Consider the following 22,088-nt stretch of genomic DNA (forward strand, 5'->3'; position numbering starts at 1 on the left):
CACACAGCACTTCAAAACCAGGATTGGATGAGTCTGTAATTGGTTGAGTGCTTTCCATACATTTTTCTTCCACTAATATCCCAGCGTATATTCACCAAAATTGAACACAAAAAGGTAAATAATGGCAAACATACATTATTGCAGAATATAAATTAAGTTCTGTGAAGATTCTGCTGCAATATTTGATACTACTCTAATCTCACTGTACAAACTGTGCAATACTGCCAATGACTGAATACTGCCAATGACTGAATGCAAATACAAATTTGCAATACATTGTCAAATGAATATAATAGTATCACTCTGTAAGATTTGGCTTTAAATGATACATTTCCTCCTCTGATCTTATAAAAGTCCCTGTGTTAGTAAAACAACAAGCAAGACATAATTTCATTCTCTGCGTAATACACTGCAACTCACTCATAACACTAGAATTCACTATTATTTCAGATCTGATAAACCTTATGTTCTGATGGACTTTTCTCCACATGACCCAAAATGGGTTTCTTTCTCAGAAGCAATAGCACAGAAGGCTCTGTTTTATGGTTTTCCTGCAGTGATATTTTGTAGGAAATGGGATACGTGGCTAAGAAATATTTTCCTCTTTACGAATATGATGGGGCTGGGGCAGTAGGAGGGAAGAGAGATCTCTAGCCCTGGAGGTGGAAAAAAGAAGCATTACAGCTGGGGAAAAAAAAAGGAAGAACAACAAAAAAAAAGGAAAAAAAACCACAAAACATAGAAGGGAAATAAGACGTGGAAAGGCAGAAAAAAAATGAGAGAAAAAGATTAAATGCTTTCTGAAAAAATGAATTAATAGAAGCCACAGAGAAAATATGGGTACCATAAAGACACATGAAAATACATAGAATGCTGAAATTAAGAGAAAAAGTGATGACAGGACTAAAATATTAAGGAGATATGTGACATTAGTATAAGAAAGCCAATTAATTAAAAAAAGGGAGAAATAAAGAATAAGAACCTATTTTTGGAAGAAGAATGGTTCTGCATGAAACAAAAATTATTTGTATTTTTGCTTTTCTTATTGTGCGGCCAAAATGTCAGTTTTCTATAAATAGCATTGCACCTAACTGGAGTGTTGGTCATACATAGGTAAGTCTGACCCTAACACAGAACAATACATAATACTCTAAAAAGTGCCACTCACACAGGTGTGTCAATGTCCAGCAGAATTCACATGTAGAACAGCTGGATCTAACGATTGCTGTACATCCCTTTGGACTGAAGCATTCTCTTCTACTCTAACAAAAATAAGCTCTGCATCTCAAAGTGTCTCAGACTCTGCTCCCTTTTAAGTAGAAAAATTGTATCATAGTAACAGATTTATTCTTCTTCCCAGAGGTCACATACTGGCCTTTTGTACATGATAAACCTTCAAAGTTATTTATGTCTTTTTCCCCTCAGGATATGTTTAAAAAGTCCTACTGGTGTGTTTTCACCTTGCTTCCTATATCTTCAAGATGACATTTAGGTAAATAGGAAAAAAGACAGTAAACAATAATATTGCAATTATCTATCTGTTCTATCAGTTCTAACATCTCATTCTGACTTGTTATCTCAAACTATCTATCTTCATAGAAGATGAAACACTTTGCTTTCCAAATACTCTGGATTTGATAAATTGAGACAATAATTTACAATGAAAAGTGAATTGTTCACAACATATCCCACACTCTGTGGAAAAAGAGCATATTGTTCCTGAAATATGTGTGAACATGTGATTTCGTCTGTATCTTTATAAATAGACTATCAAATCAGCATTCTGTTTACTGCTTTCATGAATGATAAGAACAAAACATTTATCTCAGGCTTTCTCTCAGATTTTTTTTTTTTTACTTTTTCATATCCTAGATGCTTTCAATCTGAATAATCATACTGCTTTCCATTATTTCCTGATGAAATAATGAAGTATATTTCATCAAAAAATTGGAACTTACTTAACTATTTTATTAGTGAAATAAGGTATTTCTCAATGAAACATAGCAAATTTGTTAACTTAATCAGCTGTCATTTACAAAAAAAAAAAAACCAACCCAAAAACTAAACAGATACGGTTTCTTCAATACATGGGAGAAACATTTTGGGAATACTCATTTTGTGTTCCAGATTTCTATTGATCTGTTTTAATAATATTACATGAACTCTATCCTGAGGATCTAGGGAAAAGTAGATACTAATGACCAAAGGTCTTGGACTAATGATCTTTTACTTAAAACTAGGATTTTTATTACAAACTCTTTATTTAGGAAAAAAAAAAAATTAAAAACTCTTGTTAATATTTTCATGAACTGGTGATAAACCAGAGGTGCCACAGAGCCAAGAGATTTCTTTTGGAGAAGCAATAAAAAAGCAATAAACTCTTACTATTAGAGTTGACAGCACCATGATTTTTTATCTGTATATAGGACAGGAGGGAATTGGTTAATTATTGTTCATTGATAATGTTTTTGTTTTTTTTTTTTTTTACAGCGAAGGCAAAGCATTTTATTAACCTCCATACTCCTCCATTTTTACAATATATTAAGGTAAATACAGTGACACAATTTCAAAATGTGAAGCAGTGATGTAGCAAAAAATTACTGAGCCAAATCCAGCACCCGATGAAGTTAATTCAATTTCATGTACCTTCATTTAATCATAACATTACGCCTCTTCTGTGGGACATACATCACCAGTTACCAGTGCATGCATGCTTATGTATGCTTTCTCATGTACACTGTTCCTAGAAGTCTAAGCTAAGATACAGTGCATTTTGGAAAAACTATACACATTTGAAGTCTTTAGCACAAGGTAACACAATGTAATCTAAATTTAAGCAATATACATGTAGACAAAAAGAAATAAATCCAAAGAACTTGCAAATGTTTCAGTATTTATAACAACATTAAAAGGTAAATAATCTATTAAGTATTTTAATTGTATGAGAATTTTGACTGTATGAAAATCTGGGTTACCCAATTTCTACTTGATAAATTATTTGGAAGCATATGAAAATGCACCATTAGCTTTGACTCCTATTTTCTCACAGGGACACAATTACTGAAAGGTTGCTTCCTCTTTCATTCCTTAGTATTCTTTCAGTGCTGTTCCACAGGGAGAAAAACAAGCAGAAAAAAAAATATACTTAAATGCAGCATAAAGAAAAAAGTCATAGGATATGTACCTGCAGCACTTTCCACCTTGTGTTCAGGTCTTCCACACAGCTGAGGTTGTACTGAGAGAGTTGAATATCAGAGGGAGTGAACCGGTGAGCGAGCTCATTGACATGATGCACTTTTTCTTTGAGCGGTACTATTTCTGCTCGATAAACCTGTGTGAATTAAATATAAATAAAGGTAAGAACTGACTTCAAAAAGTACTGGCTCTGCTACCAGCTGATTTGTAATGTAAAGGTACTCCATGTCAAGCTGAAAGGAAGAAGTGTAGTTGTCACAATGCAGTTAACAATCTTTTTATAATACTTCATGTGGACTTTAGGTCTGAAGGATAAGGCCCAGCATTTCAGAAAATGATATAAACTTGGAACATTCATAGCAATTTTCAGCCAGTTAAGCCAAATCTCTAACCAGCACACCTACTGGGATGTGCACGGCAGAGCATGCTTCTCTCTTGCCTCATCCTTTATGTGTGTGAAGCATGTGTTCTTCGGGATGGACAGGCACAATAAACACTGCTTAACACATGAAAACTAAGGAAGACTGTTCTCAAATACAGCAAATGGAGAGAGAAGCAATGATAAAACTTTTATAGACCTAACTAAAGCTATGATCAATGTAAAAAAATAAAAAAAACTTTCTGCTATGAATTCCAAACTGGCCTACATGACTCATTTCAGAAAAAAAGAAATAATGCATCTTGCAAGATAACCTTTAAAACTATGCATAAGAGCAGTCTAGCTAAAAATTTCAGTAATGTATGTAGAAACACAAACTGCTAGTTGCAATTTCTTGGTTTTAAAAGCAACGACCTGATGGCGATGCTTCCATGATTCATCCGAGTAAATTCAGATAAATTCAGGGCACCATGACTCTACCTAAAAGAGGAATCTCTATGCAGATCTTTCACTGTTCCATATGTATCCTTTCTTAGGAGACATTTATGAATCTTTAATGTGACAAAATATGTCAAAATGTAACAATGAACCACTTCTAAGAGACAAATTCTGTCATTTCCAGGAGCACTTTTTATTGCCATATGATGTCTGCACACAAAGGCATGGTAATTTACTTGCTATATAAGTCATTCTTTCTGACTCCTTTCTCTAAGCATTTTTAATACAGACCACATGTGGTCTGCATCACATTTTATATCATCAAATAACCATTTCATCAACATGTGATGCAAAAAAGGTCAGAAAAATCTCATCCAGGATCTCAGTGTAAGAGTAAATAGGATGAAGACATTCATAGATGTTAGAATGCCATGAACTGCTCTTCAGGTAAACATAGTTGAAAACTTGCTCCTCAAATGTCTTTCAAAACCAGACTTGACTTCTCTTGATTATATTAAATTACCCCAGAACATAAAGAGTTAGACTGATTTAAGTGGGAATCATGTACAGTGAATGACTCTTAACAATAAAGCGATAAAACACACCATCAGAAGTGATGTGCATTTTGCAAACCAGAAAGTGATGCAAGTGACACAGTGTGAGAGAAGAGGCATACATCAAGTTCATGACTTAACACTTGACTTTTCCATCTCACTAGTTTTATACCACTGAAACACAACTGATTTGCAGTGTAGAGCAGAGCAAGCTCTGCAATACAAATAAAAGAGCTCACAATCTTGGTTTTATTGCACAGTTATACATGTGTTTACCTTGATCTTTTCTGTTAGCAATTGAGTTCAGAGAAGAAAAAGCATGCATTAAATTTTTTTTTTCTAGTAAGTTAAAGGCCTCAAAGGCTGAAGATACATATATACATTGTCAACAATTATTTTACTGTCTTTTTCCTGTTATCTATTAGTTTCAGTGGCCAAGATCCTCGGTCATGACTCTCTAGCTTACATGTGAATGGTCACCTCTGCTCCTCTAGTGTTGCTTGGTTTTCAAGATGAGAGAACACCTCTCAGCTAGTGTTATCAGTCCCCATCTTGTATATAAATACAAGTATACGTGTGTACATATTTATCTATAATACTATAAGATATAATAAACAATGCAAATGAAAATCAAAGATCATGTATGTATATATAAAAAATAAAAACCACTGCAGATTAATGGATGCAAATATCAGTTCCCACACTACAATGCACTTTAAAGCAGTTTCTTTATTAAGCCACATTGATTTTCTATTTATTTGTATGTCAATAGGATGAAGCTTTGATTGAAATCGTCATTGCTGAGGCAAAGCACACAGGTCTAAGCTTATAAACCTCTTGTTTGTAAACATATATTTAAATATCTCTCTGATTTCAAACCAGTTATTTGTATCTGCGATGTTGACTTGAAGACTGACATAAAGAATGAGGTAAATCACACAATCATACCTAAATTAAGGTGAAGTAGAAGACCATAATTAGTGTAGAGCTAGGTTTTTTTGTTTACAGTAAGTGAAATTTGATGCGAGTTTTTTTTTTTTTAAGTGTTCAAACAAGTTTAATAAACAGCAATAATTTCCTTATATTCTACAGTACTTGCCATCTGCAGAAGCAGAATTTCTACTGGATTGTGAATTTCATGAGTACGATGCAAGTGTTTTACAGAAACACTTATATTTTTAATAAGCAGATTGTGTAGTATAAGACTGATTCATTTTTTCTTTTTTTTTCCTTTTCCATAAAAAATACTGTACATGTCACAATTTTACATCAGAAAAATGTATTGAACTAAGCTGTTGGAAATTTAAAAACAAATATACATGGTGAGTAGTGTAACACTAGCACAAGGAGATCTATTTGAACCAATTAAATTGCTCAGGGTGTAAATGACTTCTCAGTGTGAACAGCGATAAGAGAAACAGTGCCAAATTATCTTCATTATAACTGTCCTTACGCAAGACACAATTTCACTGGTATGTGATACTGCAGGTGGTAGATTGGATTTTAAATGATCCTTACAGTCCTGTTTGTTAGAAAATAGTTTGAAATGCCTTGGAAAATTATCAAGAACTCTAGACCACACATACCACAGACACCTTAATCAGCTAAATGTTAAGTCTAGAACATACAGTGGCCATAATCAGTCAGATGAAAAATTCATCTCACCCTATCCGTTTCTGATGGTAACCCACACGGCTTACTTTCTTAAGGCAGAAAGTAAGCAAAAGCATCAGCTTCCCTGTTCCTTGCTGTACTCTTCCAGCTCAGCAATTTGGGTATCAGAGATTCTGGAGCCAGAAGCTGTGTTTCTATGTCAATAAGATCTCGATGAACTCGTGTTCTATTAAATTACCTACTTGATTTTTTTTTTTAATTAACATAGCATTTTATAATCCAACACCCCTGTGGTAAACACAATATATAGGTTGAAGAGCCACCTCTTCTTTTTTTTTTTTTTTTTAACGTATCACTTGAGACCTTCCCTAATTCTTACCTCATGAGAGACAGTGATAAACCATTTGTGATGGACTTACTTCCTTTATGCTGTTGCAGATTCTACAAACCCTCCATCATATTTTTTCCTTCTTCCATGAAAAGGAAGAAGGAAAAATACAAAGACCAAAATACATTTGATTAAATGTGGATATGAGGTATTTACATCTAAGCAAGTTGTTTTATGGTCCCGTTATATTCACTAGCTGATCAAAACCAGGAGTTGAACATAAGGTTTTACTGTAGGATTACATGAATCACATTCTGAATTGCAACAAGAGAAATAAGCAGATTTTCATTGACTATACTGGGAGCCTAGGCAACAAGCTCACATGCAGACAGCTACCTGGCAGATGTGAAATTACACAAGACAAACCCCACTCCTACTCCATTTATTCTGTCCTTGTATATCTTTTATATAATTTGTTATAATCTTTTTTAGATTGGGGATCCAAAATACTGCCTACAATATACAGGATATGGGTAAACAGGGATTTATACCACAGCATCATGATATTTTCTGCTTTTTCAGTAATTCCTAGCATTTCATTTGGCCTTCTAACAGTCCTGAAAATTGATGTGATATTTTCAGAGATCATTTCATGAGTGTTAAAGGAGTGTTTAAAATGGCTAAGGAGACCTCATTACTATGCACGTAAAGTTGGGATGACTTCTTCCATATGCTTTGATTGAGACTTATCAGCACTCAATTTCATCTGCCATCACTTTGTTGTCAGTCACTACTGTGAGGTTTTTCTAAAGCTGTTTGCAACCTGTCCTCATCTTAGAGCACTTTGAACAGGCTTGTATCATCAAGAAATGCATTATTAATTTTCCTTTCCAGCTTATTTATGTACATGCTGGACAGAGTAGACCTGCTGGAGCAGTTATCTCCCTTGCTGGAAAAACTGACCCTTTTGTACTCCAACTTTTACAGGAAATAACCAGATAAGTGGTTATTTATCCACATGAAGGCCTTCACTGTTACCCCACAGGAACTTGGCTTCTTTGCTGGAAGACCTTCTTAAAATCATTGTGGAATGCCAAATAGCCTATACCCTGTTACCGATATGCTCATGTTTCCTTCAAGGCATACTAGGAGATGTAAGGCATACCCACTTTTACTAAAACTATGTTGTTGTCTCTTCTACAGTATATTCCTCCCCAGATTTCCTGGGGGGGGAAATCCTGCAGATCCACAAACCTGACTAGATACACTATTTAAAAACTATCACTGCATTTTCCTATTACATTCCTTATAAAAAAATATGAAACAAGAAAATAATGTCAACAGTTACAGCTATTTTATTCTTCCATTAGAACCCTGGACCCAATATTCATCCGGTTCTGGTGATTTGGTGCTCTTAAGCACGACAATTTGTTCCCTGTATTTTTGCTTCAGATAGTTTTCTTGATTTTTTTTTTCTTTGGCCACCCCACATTTCTAGGTCTTCTAAGGCTCCATTTTGACACTCTGGATTTGTTTTCAGTTTCCAGTGTAGTGCCTCCATGCTGTTTTCACATGCTTTATGAATCTTTTGGTTCACTTTCAGCAGGCTTCCTCATTTGTGTGTAGCTTCCTTTCTGAAAACTGAACAATGCTGTGGTGGAGTTTTGGGTTATGTTTTGTCCCTGCAGTGATGCTGACCTTTAGTTCATAATGATCCCTATTACGATAGCAATGGTTTGAACTTACACTGCTCAATACCAAGCCAAATCTCTTCTTTACTTATTAGCCTCTGGCATTACATATTTTCTACTTAGGGCTGGAACTTCAAATCCAAAAGGTTTTTAGGTTAGTTACTGTAATTGAAGAATGTTTTTTTACATATTTTGGAATGTACAAGCTAAGCCCTCTCCTCCTCCTTTCCCCAGTTCCCCTTCCCTCCAATTATTTGTAGGTCCTTTTCTGCATATTTTCCATTAAATTTGCATGTTCTTCAGCTCTCTTGTTCCAAGGTAATAAAAGCCACCTCACAGCTTTCACCTCTTCCCAGAATACTGACTCTATTAATGAAAATTTGATGATTTGTTTAAATATGATTAAAGTTTTTTAAGATGCCCTTCCTCCCACATTTCTCATGCCATACTGGTGGTTTTTTTACATTTCTTCCTTTTATTTAGTGATCCCTAACACATAGATGAGCATTGACTTCCTCTTTAGAAGGCTTCCCAATGTTCAGAAGAGGGATAAAATAAAAAAAAAGAGTCTGTGTCTTTAAATATAAAGATTCACCAAAGGGAGATGGCTTTTAACAATGCCATGAAAAAGCTGTGGGATTTTTTTTAGGATACATGAAACAGTTCCATGAAATCTGAAAGGAAATTCACAATTCATTTGAGAGGAAGAGAAAATCAATACTAAATAAGATTATTTCATTAACAAAGAAGCTGTATCCTATCAGGACTTACGTATGTCCAGAATTATGAGCATGAAAACTCCATCCTCTTACATGTTCCACCATGGATTTTTCTGACTATTAATATGAAGCAGATTTCAAGAAGAGGCCAACTCTGCCTACAAAGAAAGTCTGTTCCCCTGGTCTATGAGTGGCATTTATAGAGAGGGGTGGCCTCATGCCAGTTTGGCATTTTGTGGAAGAATTCCTTTGTATAGAAAAGTATCCTGCTAGCACAGGTCTATGTTAAACCTCAGTTCTCACTACCAGTGAAAGAGACAGAATAGGACATCCAGCACCATGATGAAAATACATCATGGCTTAGGGAGAAGAGCTCTCCTGTGCCAGATGAATTTATGTTATGGAGGATTTTTTTTACCAGAAGCAGCTGCAGCTAAATTAGAGCAGGATCCATTTGCATAGTAAGGTGAGTGGCTGTCTTACACCTGGTCCACAGCAGGTTCCCAGTGCTGATGTTTCTCTACCTCACCTCCCTTAGTGTCAAAGTGGACAAGTATTTATGGGCCAGACTATATCTCCAGGTTTTATATTTAAAACCACGCAAGGTAGAACAAACTAGCATATTCTACCCAGGACAGTTTAACAGCAGTGGTCTTTTTCACTCACAATGAGTCCATTTCTTCTATGATTGTTTTAGTGTATTCTGATTCAGATTTCATTGGAACCTGAGATTGTCAGCTGCTACCTCAATATGCTACACTTAGCTTCCTTTTAAACTCATACTGTATTTTTATTTGATTCTAGTGCTTCTGGGGACAGGCAATGTTGAAACAAAATGGATTTCAGCTGATTTGATTTTCCATCCTATACATTTTTATAAACTCAGAAATGACCAAGCAAGAATGCACTTGAGTAGAATATAGATCCTCTTCTAGGGTAAAAATAGTTCAAATAGAAGATATCAGGGAAGAAAGAAAACCAAATGCCCTCTAAGCCCTATCCCATTCTGAATTCTGTAGTTCTGAATCTGATAAATCGTTGCATTTTTTCAGAAGTTATTTCTTGCGTTTTGGAAAACTAACTCTGTATTTTCTTTAAAATAAGGATATCAAAATTTGAATAGAACAAATGAAGAGCAGACTAACGTCAGGTATTAAGTTTTTTTCTTTTCTGAACTTTCAAGGGAAAAATGATTTGTAGCAATGTTATATCAAGAAAAAAATATTTAATTATTAGGGTGTCTTATGCTATAAACAGAAGCACACAAATAAATGGATGCATCCTGAAGCACTTATCAGTTTGTTACTATGAATTCTTGACGTGATATTTTTAAACTCATCATGTGATCTGCACTTTTATGATCCCTGAACAGGTAGATAAAACCTTGGCATTTATTCTGAAATCGCGTTCTCCTCCATGGAGGAGAAAAAGTAACTGAGCAAACTTAGCTTGTAATTCACTCTATTAGAACAACTATAACCGTGACATGGCAGAGCCCATCACTGTTAAGTGTTCATAAACAGTTCTGTACCAATTTTTCCACAAAATTAAAGTCAAGTTACTCAGTTACTTTGCAACCAAGAAGCCAATCTGGCAATCAAGAGATGAAGTGCCTAGGAACTGTAAATAACTTGAAGTATTTCAAAGTGTAATCTGAAAGTCTAACACACACTACATGAAGGACAAAGAATATAGAAGGAAATTTTTACAAAGTAAATTTTTCCCTGAGTATGGGTTCATTTAGCATTTTTAAAGCTAAAAAGTCACTTTAAAAGATATACATGCACCTGTTTTTAAACCATTAATAACACATCATTTATCTCTGTTACCTTCCAAACAATGCATATTAGATACATCGAAACATAAAACATTGAATAACCCATGTACGTTACCAAAAGGCAAGTACACAGGTGCACAGGTACGCTTTCGGGTAGCAGAGACTCAACAGAAATTCTTGTCCTCAGCAAATAGTTAGTACAATGTAAATCTCTATTGTGTTGTAAACTAGCACGGTATTTTAAAGGCAAATGTAGTATTTCACTGACAAAAAAGGAAAGCAGTTTTAACCAGAAACAACAGCTGTGTCATGATATTAGAAAACAACTCAAGCTTTCAGACATCAGCAGGCAGACTGTAGCTCAGGAGGAAAAATACAGATTCTTTGCATGGCTATACATAAACTTAGCTTAGACACTACTAATTCACAGATTGTATTCTGACACTCAACCAACATTAAAACAATTTAGACAAGAAGCATCAGAAACTCCTGCTGCTTTTTCTAACAAAAGCATATGCAGATCTTTATTTTACTTTAAAATTAAATCTTTATTTTCTTGTCTCCCAACATGAAGGATCAAGTTTACTTACAATATGCCAACATGTCTTTAAATTTACAGTGCGAATATTTCATAATGTTTAACCTCATAAAGTTGGTAATTGATACCTGTAGTAAGGGGAACAAAGTTTTTCATAGAGTTTAAGGATGAGAGGAGTTATTACAGTCCATCCAGTCTCTAACCTCCAGAAGAATGCAGACTGACTGTTCAAGTGTTTTGCTGAAAGCTTTTTCCAATTCTTGAATTAATATTGTAATTCCCATCTTCACCTTTTCTCCACTACTATATAATGTGTGGGGAGTGAGCATGTGTGAAACTCCAAGTCAAAATGTTGAGGTGGAAATCTAGACCTTTTATGTCTAATAAGACCATCCTTCAACAATGTCAAACATGAGAATTTAGTTCTAACAGTAGATTTTAGTAGAACGTAAGTGAGAACAATTTACTTTTTAAGCTTATTTAGGAGGAAAGAATACTAAAATAAAATGCTGAAAAGGGGACAGTTAAATAAAAATTTTAAAATGAAACAGGTCTAGGGTTTTTATGGCAATGTCAGACACAGGCTGGGAGATGCATGAGGAGCAGCACTCCCCTTCACAGGCATTCAGGCTGAAACCCGTCTGGGTGGCAGACTGTCCTGCTATGTTTTGAGGGAGAGCAAGCTCTGGGAAATGAGTAGCTGTGGCTCCTGCTGAAACCAATGATAATTGTCATTCTTAATCCTCTCAATAATCAAACACAGCTAAAATAAAATAATTTGCAGGCAAAAGTTAAAGAGAATAAAAATACTTTGAGTGGCATTGTTATCTGGACAAATTAGTTTCACTGATTCAACTGCCCTATTTGTAAATCGGGGATAATATTCCATCTATTACAGTTTCATAAAGAAGCTGACTAACTCATACTACCTGGAACATGAGGAGCACTATAAAAGTGCCAAGTAGCATTTATAAGGTTTTATTAAGGGTTAACTTGGACAGAAAAGATGAAATAAAATTCTATTAGGCTTTAAATATATAAAGATTAAAATGAGAAAAGTACAGCACCGTGGGTTGCTGATATATATCCCAGGCAATCTAACTTTCATTTTATTTCCTAAATAATTACTGTGTACCAGCATATGAGCTTGATAAATTGATTTTATTTTGCTCATTGATTTGCTGATGTCGTAGTAACATTATCATTACAGAATCTGCACACGAGATAGTTACAACAACAGGACTTGGAGAGCCAATGGTTTAAGAAAATATTTCATTAGAAACATAATACCGGCAGATTTCTTTCCATGGAAAAAAATTGCATCCTCAAAGAAAGTAGACAACATTAAAATTCATTTCTAACACTCCTCCCTTTTCCCTCCTCTTGTGTCTCATTGAACATAAATGTCTCTGGTTTTATATTCACTGCTGGTATGTCCTTTCCCATTATGTAAAAATGTTTCAATAGCAGACTATATATAGAAGATCAGATTTCTGTTATAAATACTCCTTGAATATACTTTTGCTCCCTTTAGCCACCCACCTCCCTGAGCCACAGTCATTTAGGAAAGGCTGAATAAAATGGTCCCATAGTAAAAAGAAAAGTGTTACTTGGATTGTGTTTTATTTTTTTTCCCTTGGATAAATATTTATATTTCCAGGTTATTAGAGAAAGAAGAACAGAATCACAGCAATTCAAGAGCATCTTTGATTTAATGTCATTCATCTGGGTATGTTATACTTGATCATCAGATTAATATCTATATGTACTGTGTTTATACGGTCAAACTTGAAACAAAAAGCCATGTTCAATGATAGAGTCCCTGCAATAACCATGCCACTTAGGTACTTAAACATTAATGTTTGATTCTCCTTCTAAAAGCTCATGTCCCATTCTTATTTCTGGTAAATTGAAAAAGGGCAATCTCCTTAAGAAAATTCTGGTTTGACCTCAATTCTGAACTTCAGACGCACAAAATGACAGACAAGTCTTTACACATGTATTAGTCAGTTTCCTCAGCAGGCTATCAGAAACCAAGATCAGAGATTACCAATACTTAAAAAGTCAAATTCTGTCTGCAGATGTGCATTTGAACTCCCACTGAAAGCAGCAGGGTGAGTTCATACAAGTGAAAATTTGGTTCTAAATGAAATCTGTTGATCTAATAATAGCATGTTCTACCAAAATGTGTTCTAGGTAGAAAAGATTTCCACTTTTTACTTGTCACCTTTCTTTTTTTCTTTCTTTAGAATTCTGGCATTTTTCCGCACTTACTGTCAGGGAAAAGTTAACAGTATTATTTAGCCCAAAGTTCCTTAATCAAAGATGAAATAGTTAATCTGTACATTAATAATTCTGTTAAAACAATTAGTACAAATCTGGTACAAATTGGGTGAAATCTGGTGCAGCTCTTTCCCAACTGCTGGTTCTTTCGCAAAGTGGTCTGCAAGAGGCTGCTTCTCACACCAGCTGTTATGATTCAAAAAAAAGTTAATTAAAGAATACTCATTTGTTGTTTGTTCTTTGTTAGCAGAGGAACATTAATGTTTTGGTTGTGCTACTGTTTTCCAATAAGTAGCATGGTAAAGGCCAGTTTTAATTTTAAAAGACTAATCTAAGATTTCACCTCTCTGCCTGCTTGTCATTTTCTTATTATTCCTATGTAAAAAACATTTTGTACTCTCCCTTAAAATAGGTAGCTTGACATAGACAAAACTCCTGTGTATTCTATACTCCATAAAACACTCACACAATGAAAGCAGTAGTATCTAAATATCAGAAATGTATAGCTTATTGCAAAAAAGCAGTCAGCAGAAGGAATGATGGTTTGCTTAAAATGGGCTTAGATATGGGCTATTGACATAGCTATGACAAATTCTCCAAACTTATGTGACTGATTACATAGCAACAAAGTAACACAGATGAGACTTTTAGATTAAATTTGTATCAGTTGCAAATACATGACTATTACATATTAAATAACCGCTTGTGGGTGTATTTCTTTTCATGTGAGAAAATAAATTGATTTATACGCTGTTAAAATGAGATTAAGAGACCACAGGACACAACTGAGTAACTTTCATCTCCTGCAAGCTAAGAAGCATAGCAGAAATAGCTTCAGCTGGTACAACTGCATGATGAAGCACTCCATAGTTTTTAACTTAATTTTGTATTTAAACCAAACCTTAGAAAACTAAACTTGCCCCCAGGAGTGGCAACCAAACAACCCTACCAAATTCCCTGTTGTATAAAGAAGGTAAAGGTAAAAACAATATACCAGGTGTAAAAAAAAAAAAAGCTATAAAAGTATACATAAAAAGTATAAAAGTATTAAAAAAATAAAAAAGGTAAAACCAATGTACCAGGCTACACAACTGGTCTTTGATGATTTACAACAACCTGAAAGTTGACCCATTAACGACTTCAATAAACTTCAAATATTGCTTTCTTTCATCATAAAAAGCTACACAAAATTTTAAATTCGCAAAAAATATTATGTGTAATAAGCACATCCATAGGATGTCAAAGTGTGCCAGAGAATTTAAATAAGATTTTGGTTTATTTTAAAATAAAGTTTATTATGTTCTGATATACGTTACTGATGGTTTAGTTTACATTAGCAATAAAACAGTCATATAGAGGTAATTAATTTTCTCAGGGATGATGTTTTGGGTTTTGGAAAGCTAGCAAATGAATTAGGAGGAAATGGCTATTATGTGTGAATTAGTTTTTAAAAATCACAGAGTCTAGCACAGAACATATTAAATGACTTATTAAAGGAAATCGGACAATTCAGACTGATTATAGTCTTTGGTGGTGATAGCTGGCTTCAAATTAAATTGAAAAAATGTATACGCATTTCAAAGTAGTCTAAGGAGACATCATAATTATCGTGTGACTCTATCACAGAATGACATGTATGAAATGGTAAACTTGAGAAGCATTTGCAATGGTAATTACTTCAGTTGTAGTCTGAAGAAAACCTTAATACTTCCATCTTCTACACTGCAGGCAGTTTCCTATTCAGCTGTCAAACAATAGATGCTGTCATCTTTTAACTATACAAATAATTAAAAAATATTTAATCAAATCTTTGTTCACACTTAAAATTCTGTATATGGAATGCTTTAGTACTTTTTGGTGGGTTTAGGTCTAAAATAATAGGAAGTATAGCTATTGTGGACGGTAAGCCTTGTAAACTGTCAAAATACATCCTAGTCTGAGTACTGAAACTGCTGAAAACAATACTTTAGGGCCACATCTGTAGGTTTACCTGCTACAAACTCTGCTAAATAGAAATTTTCTTGTCAAATTTCTGTAGACAGCAGAGAAACCAGTGAGTGTTGTGTATGAAAAAAAAAAAAGTAATTACACATGGTAGAAATTTTAGGTAAAAAAGGGGGCTTCAAATAATGTAGAAGATAATGTAGGATTTTGTAGTGGAACAAAACCAAGTTTGTTCAGAGTACCAGGCAAGATAATTTACTTCTAAATAGCAGTGATTTGCTGTTGATATTATTTCTGACCCCTATTGCCTTTTTTTTTTTTTTTTAAGAAACAAATTATAAATAAGGAGAATCTCAAAATTCACTGTGTAACATAATTTTATTTTACAGACTGGACTGCATGAGTTCTGACAGCTTAACTTAATGCATAGCTTAATTTTATGTTAGGAAAAAATTAACAGGAGCATATGCATCACAATACAATCTGCCCCCTATTTGTTTCAACATGGATCTAGCAATGCTATTGGTATCTAGCTGGTTGGAAGTTCTGGTTATTCAATACATTGATCTTCCAGGTAATCATTTCTTGTATGGTTTCTATGGATTTATTTACAACTGATCTCTTCATGTCCAGTGTATATCTCCATTGTGAGAAGGGAATGAATGTGGAGTATTGTCTTGGATTTAGGTACCATTCATTAATTTTCCTGTATGTGAACTCACAAAAATCATTCTTTCTTCAGGAAAGATAGAAAATTGTCAGTTTCCTAAGCATTTCAAACAATTTTGGAAGTTTTTTGTTTTTTTTTTCTGTGAATGAGAACACAAATTAGAAATTCAGCAAATCACTCTGCTCTCAGAATCTCCATTGTAGGCAGCTGTCAGCACAGTTCCTTCATAACAGCAATGTAAGAGTCTACTTTTCTGCAATACCTCTTTTCAGCACAGCAGTAGCTGAACAGTACCAAAATGAAGTACAGAAGAATATATCAGGTTTGTTTTTTTTTTTCATTAAATGAACTGCCTATGTTCATTCATTCTCCAGTAATAGAGGTTGCTGATCTAGTATTAAAGTGTTTGCAATAATATGGTATTTTAACCTTTCCTAATCTATTTCTTTTCTTTTTAAATGAACATATGAACACAACTGAAATTTAGCTAATTATCTTAAGGGGTTGTCTTGTTGTCTCATTTAAAGAAGAGATGACTAAGGACAAAAGAACTAAGTGCATATAGAAAGCTAATTTGGAGTAGGGGATGAGCAGATCAGTTAATTTCTGATCTACACATAATTACAAACTGTGTTCAGTTTGCAAATTAGATAGAAGTTTCAGATTGACACTTTCCAGTGAACATTTGTCAGTGACATACAATTGGCTACAACTGCCAATAATGCAGGAAAAAGTCTGAAATAAATAGCATATAATTCAGACTGACATCTCAGAGAAAAAGGGTTACTTATGCAGTACTTGTGAATTTCTGTCTTTTTTCACAGTTTTGTGGAAAATAATTAGTAGAAATTGTATTAAAATTCTAAATAGGCTGTGAAAATAATTAAAAGGACACAGCCTTTGTGAATACACTTGTTACATTAAATACATTAAAATCAATAATCTATATAACAAAGTTCATATTCTTGCCACTGCTTTATTCATAACTGTAAAAGTTATCTGCAAGACCAACAACCAGTTCTTAAGAAGCAAGATTAAGACTGATGAAAACTGCTCAGAGGAAATACAAGACTTAAGCCACTAAATTCTGCTCTCCTGCTTACAGTTAATAATCATCACATAGAGTTGAGGTGCCCTCTATGTGACAATGAAGAAGAACAAATCATTCTATAACAGAATTGCATTAACTGAAAAAAAGATCATGCAGTTCAGCTTTTGTTTGGCTGGTGTTCTTGACATATGGGCTTGTATTTTGAACTAGGGAAAGCATAGACATGACTGCAATTTTTTATTTTTTTTTTTTTACAGTGTTTAAAAAAATATCAGAAAGGACTTATATCCTCCATGGACTCTAGAGGCTCTGCTGTTTATTTACAGAGCTGTGTATGATGGAAAACTGAAGTAGTCATATGTCACTAGTGATATGGTAGATGCATAACAAATTTACCTTTTAATTGAAACATTCACAAAGGAAAAGTATTTAACATTTAAGAGAATTATTTACTAAGAACAATAAGAAAACAGTAACAACCATGTGTTAAACCACTTTATAGAGGCCAAATAACAGATGAAAGGCATCTAAAATCTGCAGAGCTCAGTGATTCTCCCCATCTTCAGCATTACCAGGTAAGTTTTAAAATGGCACATGAGAAATTACACAACAGATTTTAACCCATTATCCATTCTCATATGCATTCATCACTTTGGGAGACTGCTACAGTTTTGGAGCTAAGGACTGGTCCTGTAGACTGTAAAAGGTGACTAGGATGTAGGAGGAGTAATTCAGTGCTTAGCAGTTTGGAGCTTTCGTCCCCCTCCCTCCACTTGTCCATTTACCAATCTCTTTTGCCCCTTCAGTCTTTCCAACATTGGACCTCCACTTTAAAATCGGATTGATGTTCTTCATTTTCTTAATGTATGCAAAGTAGACACTGCCGCTTACCTGGCTAATGCTTTGAGTCAATTCTACATACCCTTTTTCATAAATGTTCCCATATTAGCTTTCTTAACCAGGCAAAATACTAGTAATTAATTTAGTGTGAATTTCCTTTCAAAGCAACAATTTTGTATACAAGTAACTATGAATATAATACTGTTAATGAAAGTTTATTTTATGTAGTTGTTAAAGTCTTCTGAAGAAAATAAATGTGGGCTACATTTTATAGAAAGGCCAAGATTTGCCTTTATTTCTTGTCCAAAAGTAGCCAAAGTATAATCTTTCTCTTCCACCTTTGATACCATGGGAAATGAAGCACAAACCACTTCCCAACTGTTCAGGTTTCATTTAAATGAAAGAAGGGAAGGAGGAGAAAAACTGACTAAATTTGATCATTATTAATGAGATAGTAATACTTGTTACATCTAAACGTATCAAGAGAGTAAATCCGAAATGAACTAAGAAATAAGTTCACCAGAAAAATGGGCTTAAAACATGTCTTATTGCTCATGTCACAGATATTATATTGACATTAAAACCTGCTTTTTACATTCTGAAGAATTAAAGCTGGAAATTAAGGCTAGAGTTGTGAGTATACTTTAAGTATTTGCACACTTTAGCTAAATATGGATCAAGATCAAAGTTTCTATAGTCTAGCCAGTTCACATGTAGCAAATGCAAACTTGAAAACATTTGAGGATGTATATGCTCTGTTTCAGGGTTACATAAATTATTGGTCTTAATCTGCAACCTTTCTAAAATGGATTTCACTCTAAGAAAAAATATGAATGTCATAAATATGAATAACTGAGGTAAAACCTACAGATCCCAAACCCACAGTTTTATATAGGCCTTCATACTGCAGACACAATTGTAGCTTTCTGGGTAGTTTTTAATTTCACAAACACTTACACTGCCTAGCTAGTATACGCATTTGTCTTCAGTATTTATGTTGGAATTATATTTGTTAGAGCAGTACATACCTTCTAGACAGTTCATTTTAGGACAATTATTGTACTACTGACACCGTTAATATTTTTCAGTTTTTGGCCTATTGTGTTCTTATATTACCTAAGCTAATTATGATTACTTAGAAAGTGATGAAAGCACAATATTGCCATATGCATGCATCTAGCAGATTAAAATTGCCATATATGAAATGAAAAGTTTAGCTCATAAGGATACTAATATACTCTGCACAGTTCTTTCATTTACCATTTAGCTGATAATCTTATGGTATGGTTTTATGATAGACTATATTAAAAATATTTTAAGTAATTGTGGTACAAATTAGATAAAAATTGGGGGGGTAGGTGGTAGCATCTAATTTTAAACTTGAAACAGAAGTCTTGGTTTCTGTCTAGCCCTAATATTAAGGCTCCAGAAGGAATAAACAGACATCTATTAATTAATAGCACCTTCTGGATTTTGTCGCAGCTGTTATTACCATTTCATTATGTCCCCTAGGATGGATTAGTTTATATATATATGTATATATATATATATCTTTAAAAGTAACAGGATTCAGCAAGATAATTATGGAGTCAACAGTTATGGTCACAGCTTTACAATTAAGCAACTTTCTTTGTTTTCCAGTAATATCAGGGACTCAGTGTTTCTGTCAGAATATCTTCTTCAGAATTACAAAAAAAAACCATGGCCATAATAGAAGGTACTTTCTGAGAATTTATAAAGTTATGAGTTTAAATGAAGATAAACAAATTATGCAGCTGTTCATCAGGTACCAGGTACTTCATTTTTCTTGTATAATATTTGTACAGGACACTCATTAAACTTCCTGTGTGACTAAAACTTGTGAAATTTGTGAAATACATTTGATTTTTAAAGGTATTTTTTCTTGCCATTATTTTATCTTGCTGTATCATTCTATTTCCTCTTTCTCAGATCCTAATGTTCTACTAGAGAAAATAACAGTCAGCTCAGGTCTCGTTCAAAATGACTGATGATTCTCATTTATGTGAATGGAACAGAGGCACTTCGTTCCTATCAAAATGGCAACTGTCTCTATTGTGCTCTAGCTGAAGGAATCCTGGCCATGACAGTCATGCTGAAGTAGGACAAGTCCTCATGAGTTGCTCAATAAGCAATTATTTTAAGAAACAACCCTTAAAAGCAAATAAGCATTAAGTTACAGAAAATAATGACAGGTTTTACAGGATTTTTTTTAATGCCTTATGTTAAGAGGCCTAGTTATCAAATAAGATAGCCAATGCCACCACCGTGATGACAGAACAAAACCACAGATTTTAAATTATTTCAGTTCTATTCTAAAAGTATAGACACAATTATTTATTCATCATACTCACAAATTATAATAAATATAAAGAGCAGAATCCGTTTTCTATACTTTTATCATGTACTCTTCTATCTGTTCTCTTTGGCTTTCTTTACTGCTAACTGAATCTTCTGAGCTAACAGTGAGTATGCTGAGGATATTTACACATTCCTGTAGTGCTTTTTACCAATGTAAGCATTATACATTCTCAATGGTAATTTCATTCCATTTTAATTGCAGAAATTATAAAGTGCTTTTTATGTACTTTTAAAAAGAAATAGAAATCACTATGATATAAAGCTATCAATTTTTCATTTTCAAAGATAATTTCTGATCTGGGGATTCATACAACGAATCAATTACTTCATCCTCAGAAATACTGATATACTGACACATACCTTGACTTTTTCTAAGTGATCCTGCAGAGAGTCAATTAGCAGATCCCCTACTGGCTGCCAGGATCCCTTGAACACTTCAGCTTGGCGTAGTTTTAGGTCCACTTCATCCATCGCCTCTTGAAGGCCCTCCAATCTTTCAAGAGCGTCATCTATCTTCTTCTGCCAATCAGCAGACTGTAGATTCAGCTTATCCCACTCAGTTCTGACCTCATCTGCTTGCCTTTGGAGAAGTTTTGTGACATTATGGGCCCTTTCCTCAGGTGGCAGCTCTAAATGTAAAAATTAAGAGGCTTTTAAAACATATTCCATCTTAGATGAAAAATAATTGCCATTTGGGTAAGTTCAAAGCTCAATAAGAAACTGTTCATAACCAAAGACTCCTTTGAAATTTATTTTGTTTATCTGTTCTTGTTTGAAAGTCTCTTAACAAATTTAAATCTTGACACCATACAGATCACAAAAATATACATTTAACCATATAAAGGCATTTTTAAACATGCAAGGTGTAGCTAAAAGTTTGTAAACTGTGTCCTGAAAAATAGTTCTGTGCATACATAAATATTAATCACTGGGAATCTTTTGCTGCAACTGAGTAAATTTGGGAGTATCTGTAGTACTGAGACTACAGTTGAATTTTAAGTTAAATTGCAGCTTTCAGACCTCAAATGGGCCTACAGTTATAGACAGGTCATGAAGGTTTAAAGTCAGTTTCAAAATCTGCTTCTAAATATGCATGTCTATTTAGTGCCACAGTGCTCAGAAGGATTGCTAAGGGTTTCTTTCATCTATATTTTTTGCTTAGTCTCTGAATACTGACATTCAGCTTGGAGTGTAAATGGAATGCTTTCACAGTGGCTGGCAGAATTTATTTAATCAACTCTGACCATCACTGATCTTTCCAGCAATGTGTCATTACCCTCTTTCTTCAATTACCTCTTGGTTCTGGGTAGAGCTTCTCCAGTCCCTCCACAGGCTGCTCTGCTAAGAGGATTTGCACAGTCTCAAGCGCACTCCTGATAACAGGTTCTTTTGTTTTCAGCTCCCTCTTGAAAGTCTGAGAGACGAAACAAAAGTATTGTAAGTGGATATATAATGAAATACCAAGTGCTGTCCCTTTTTTCATCAATTTTAGAACAAAATTTCCAACAACTTCCATGTATATTACAAGTAGCTACCAAAAAAATGTAAAAGAGATAATCAGCTTTTGCTTAACCTAAAATCACATTATATTCAAATGAGCAAATCTACTGCCAGTATACTGCAAAGCACTCAAGGTTGCTGATCAAATTTTCACTGTAAGAGGGATCCCTTTTGTTGATTTGTCAGCC

General features: G+C 34.1%; 1 protein-coding gene across 21 annotated transcripts in view; it reads right to left on the reverse strand.

Annotated features, from left to right (window-relative positions):
* Nucleotides 1–22,088, reverse strand: part of DMD (dystrophin) — a 1,213,044-nt gene that overhangs the window by 166,664 nt on the left and 1,024,292 nt on the right. For all 21 annotated transcript variants that reach the window (XM_062608089.1, XM_062608087.1, XM_062608095.1 and 18 more), the window contains 3 exons: nucleotides 21,694–21,814; nucleotides 20,761–21,029; nucleotides 3,185–3,331 (listed from right to left, as the gene is read on the reverse strand). In XM_062608089.1, coding sequence (XP_062464073.1) covers nucleotides 3,185–3,331; nucleotides 20,761–21,029; nucleotides 21,694–21,814 — 537 coding nt within the window. The remainder of the gene's footprint in view (nucleotides 1–3,184; nucleotides 3,332–20,760; nucleotides 21,030–21,693; nucleotides 21,815–22,088) is intronic.

Source organism: Pezoporus occidentalis, unplaced genomic scaffold, assembly GCF_034315485.1.
Source record: "Pezoporus occidentalis ecotype Australia unplaced genomic scaffold, CSIRO_AGI_Poc_V1 ctg129, whole genome shotgun sequence".
NCBI classification, from domain to species: Eukaryota; Metazoa; Chordata; class Aves; order Psittaciformes; family Psittacidae; genus Pezoporus; species Pezoporus occidentalis.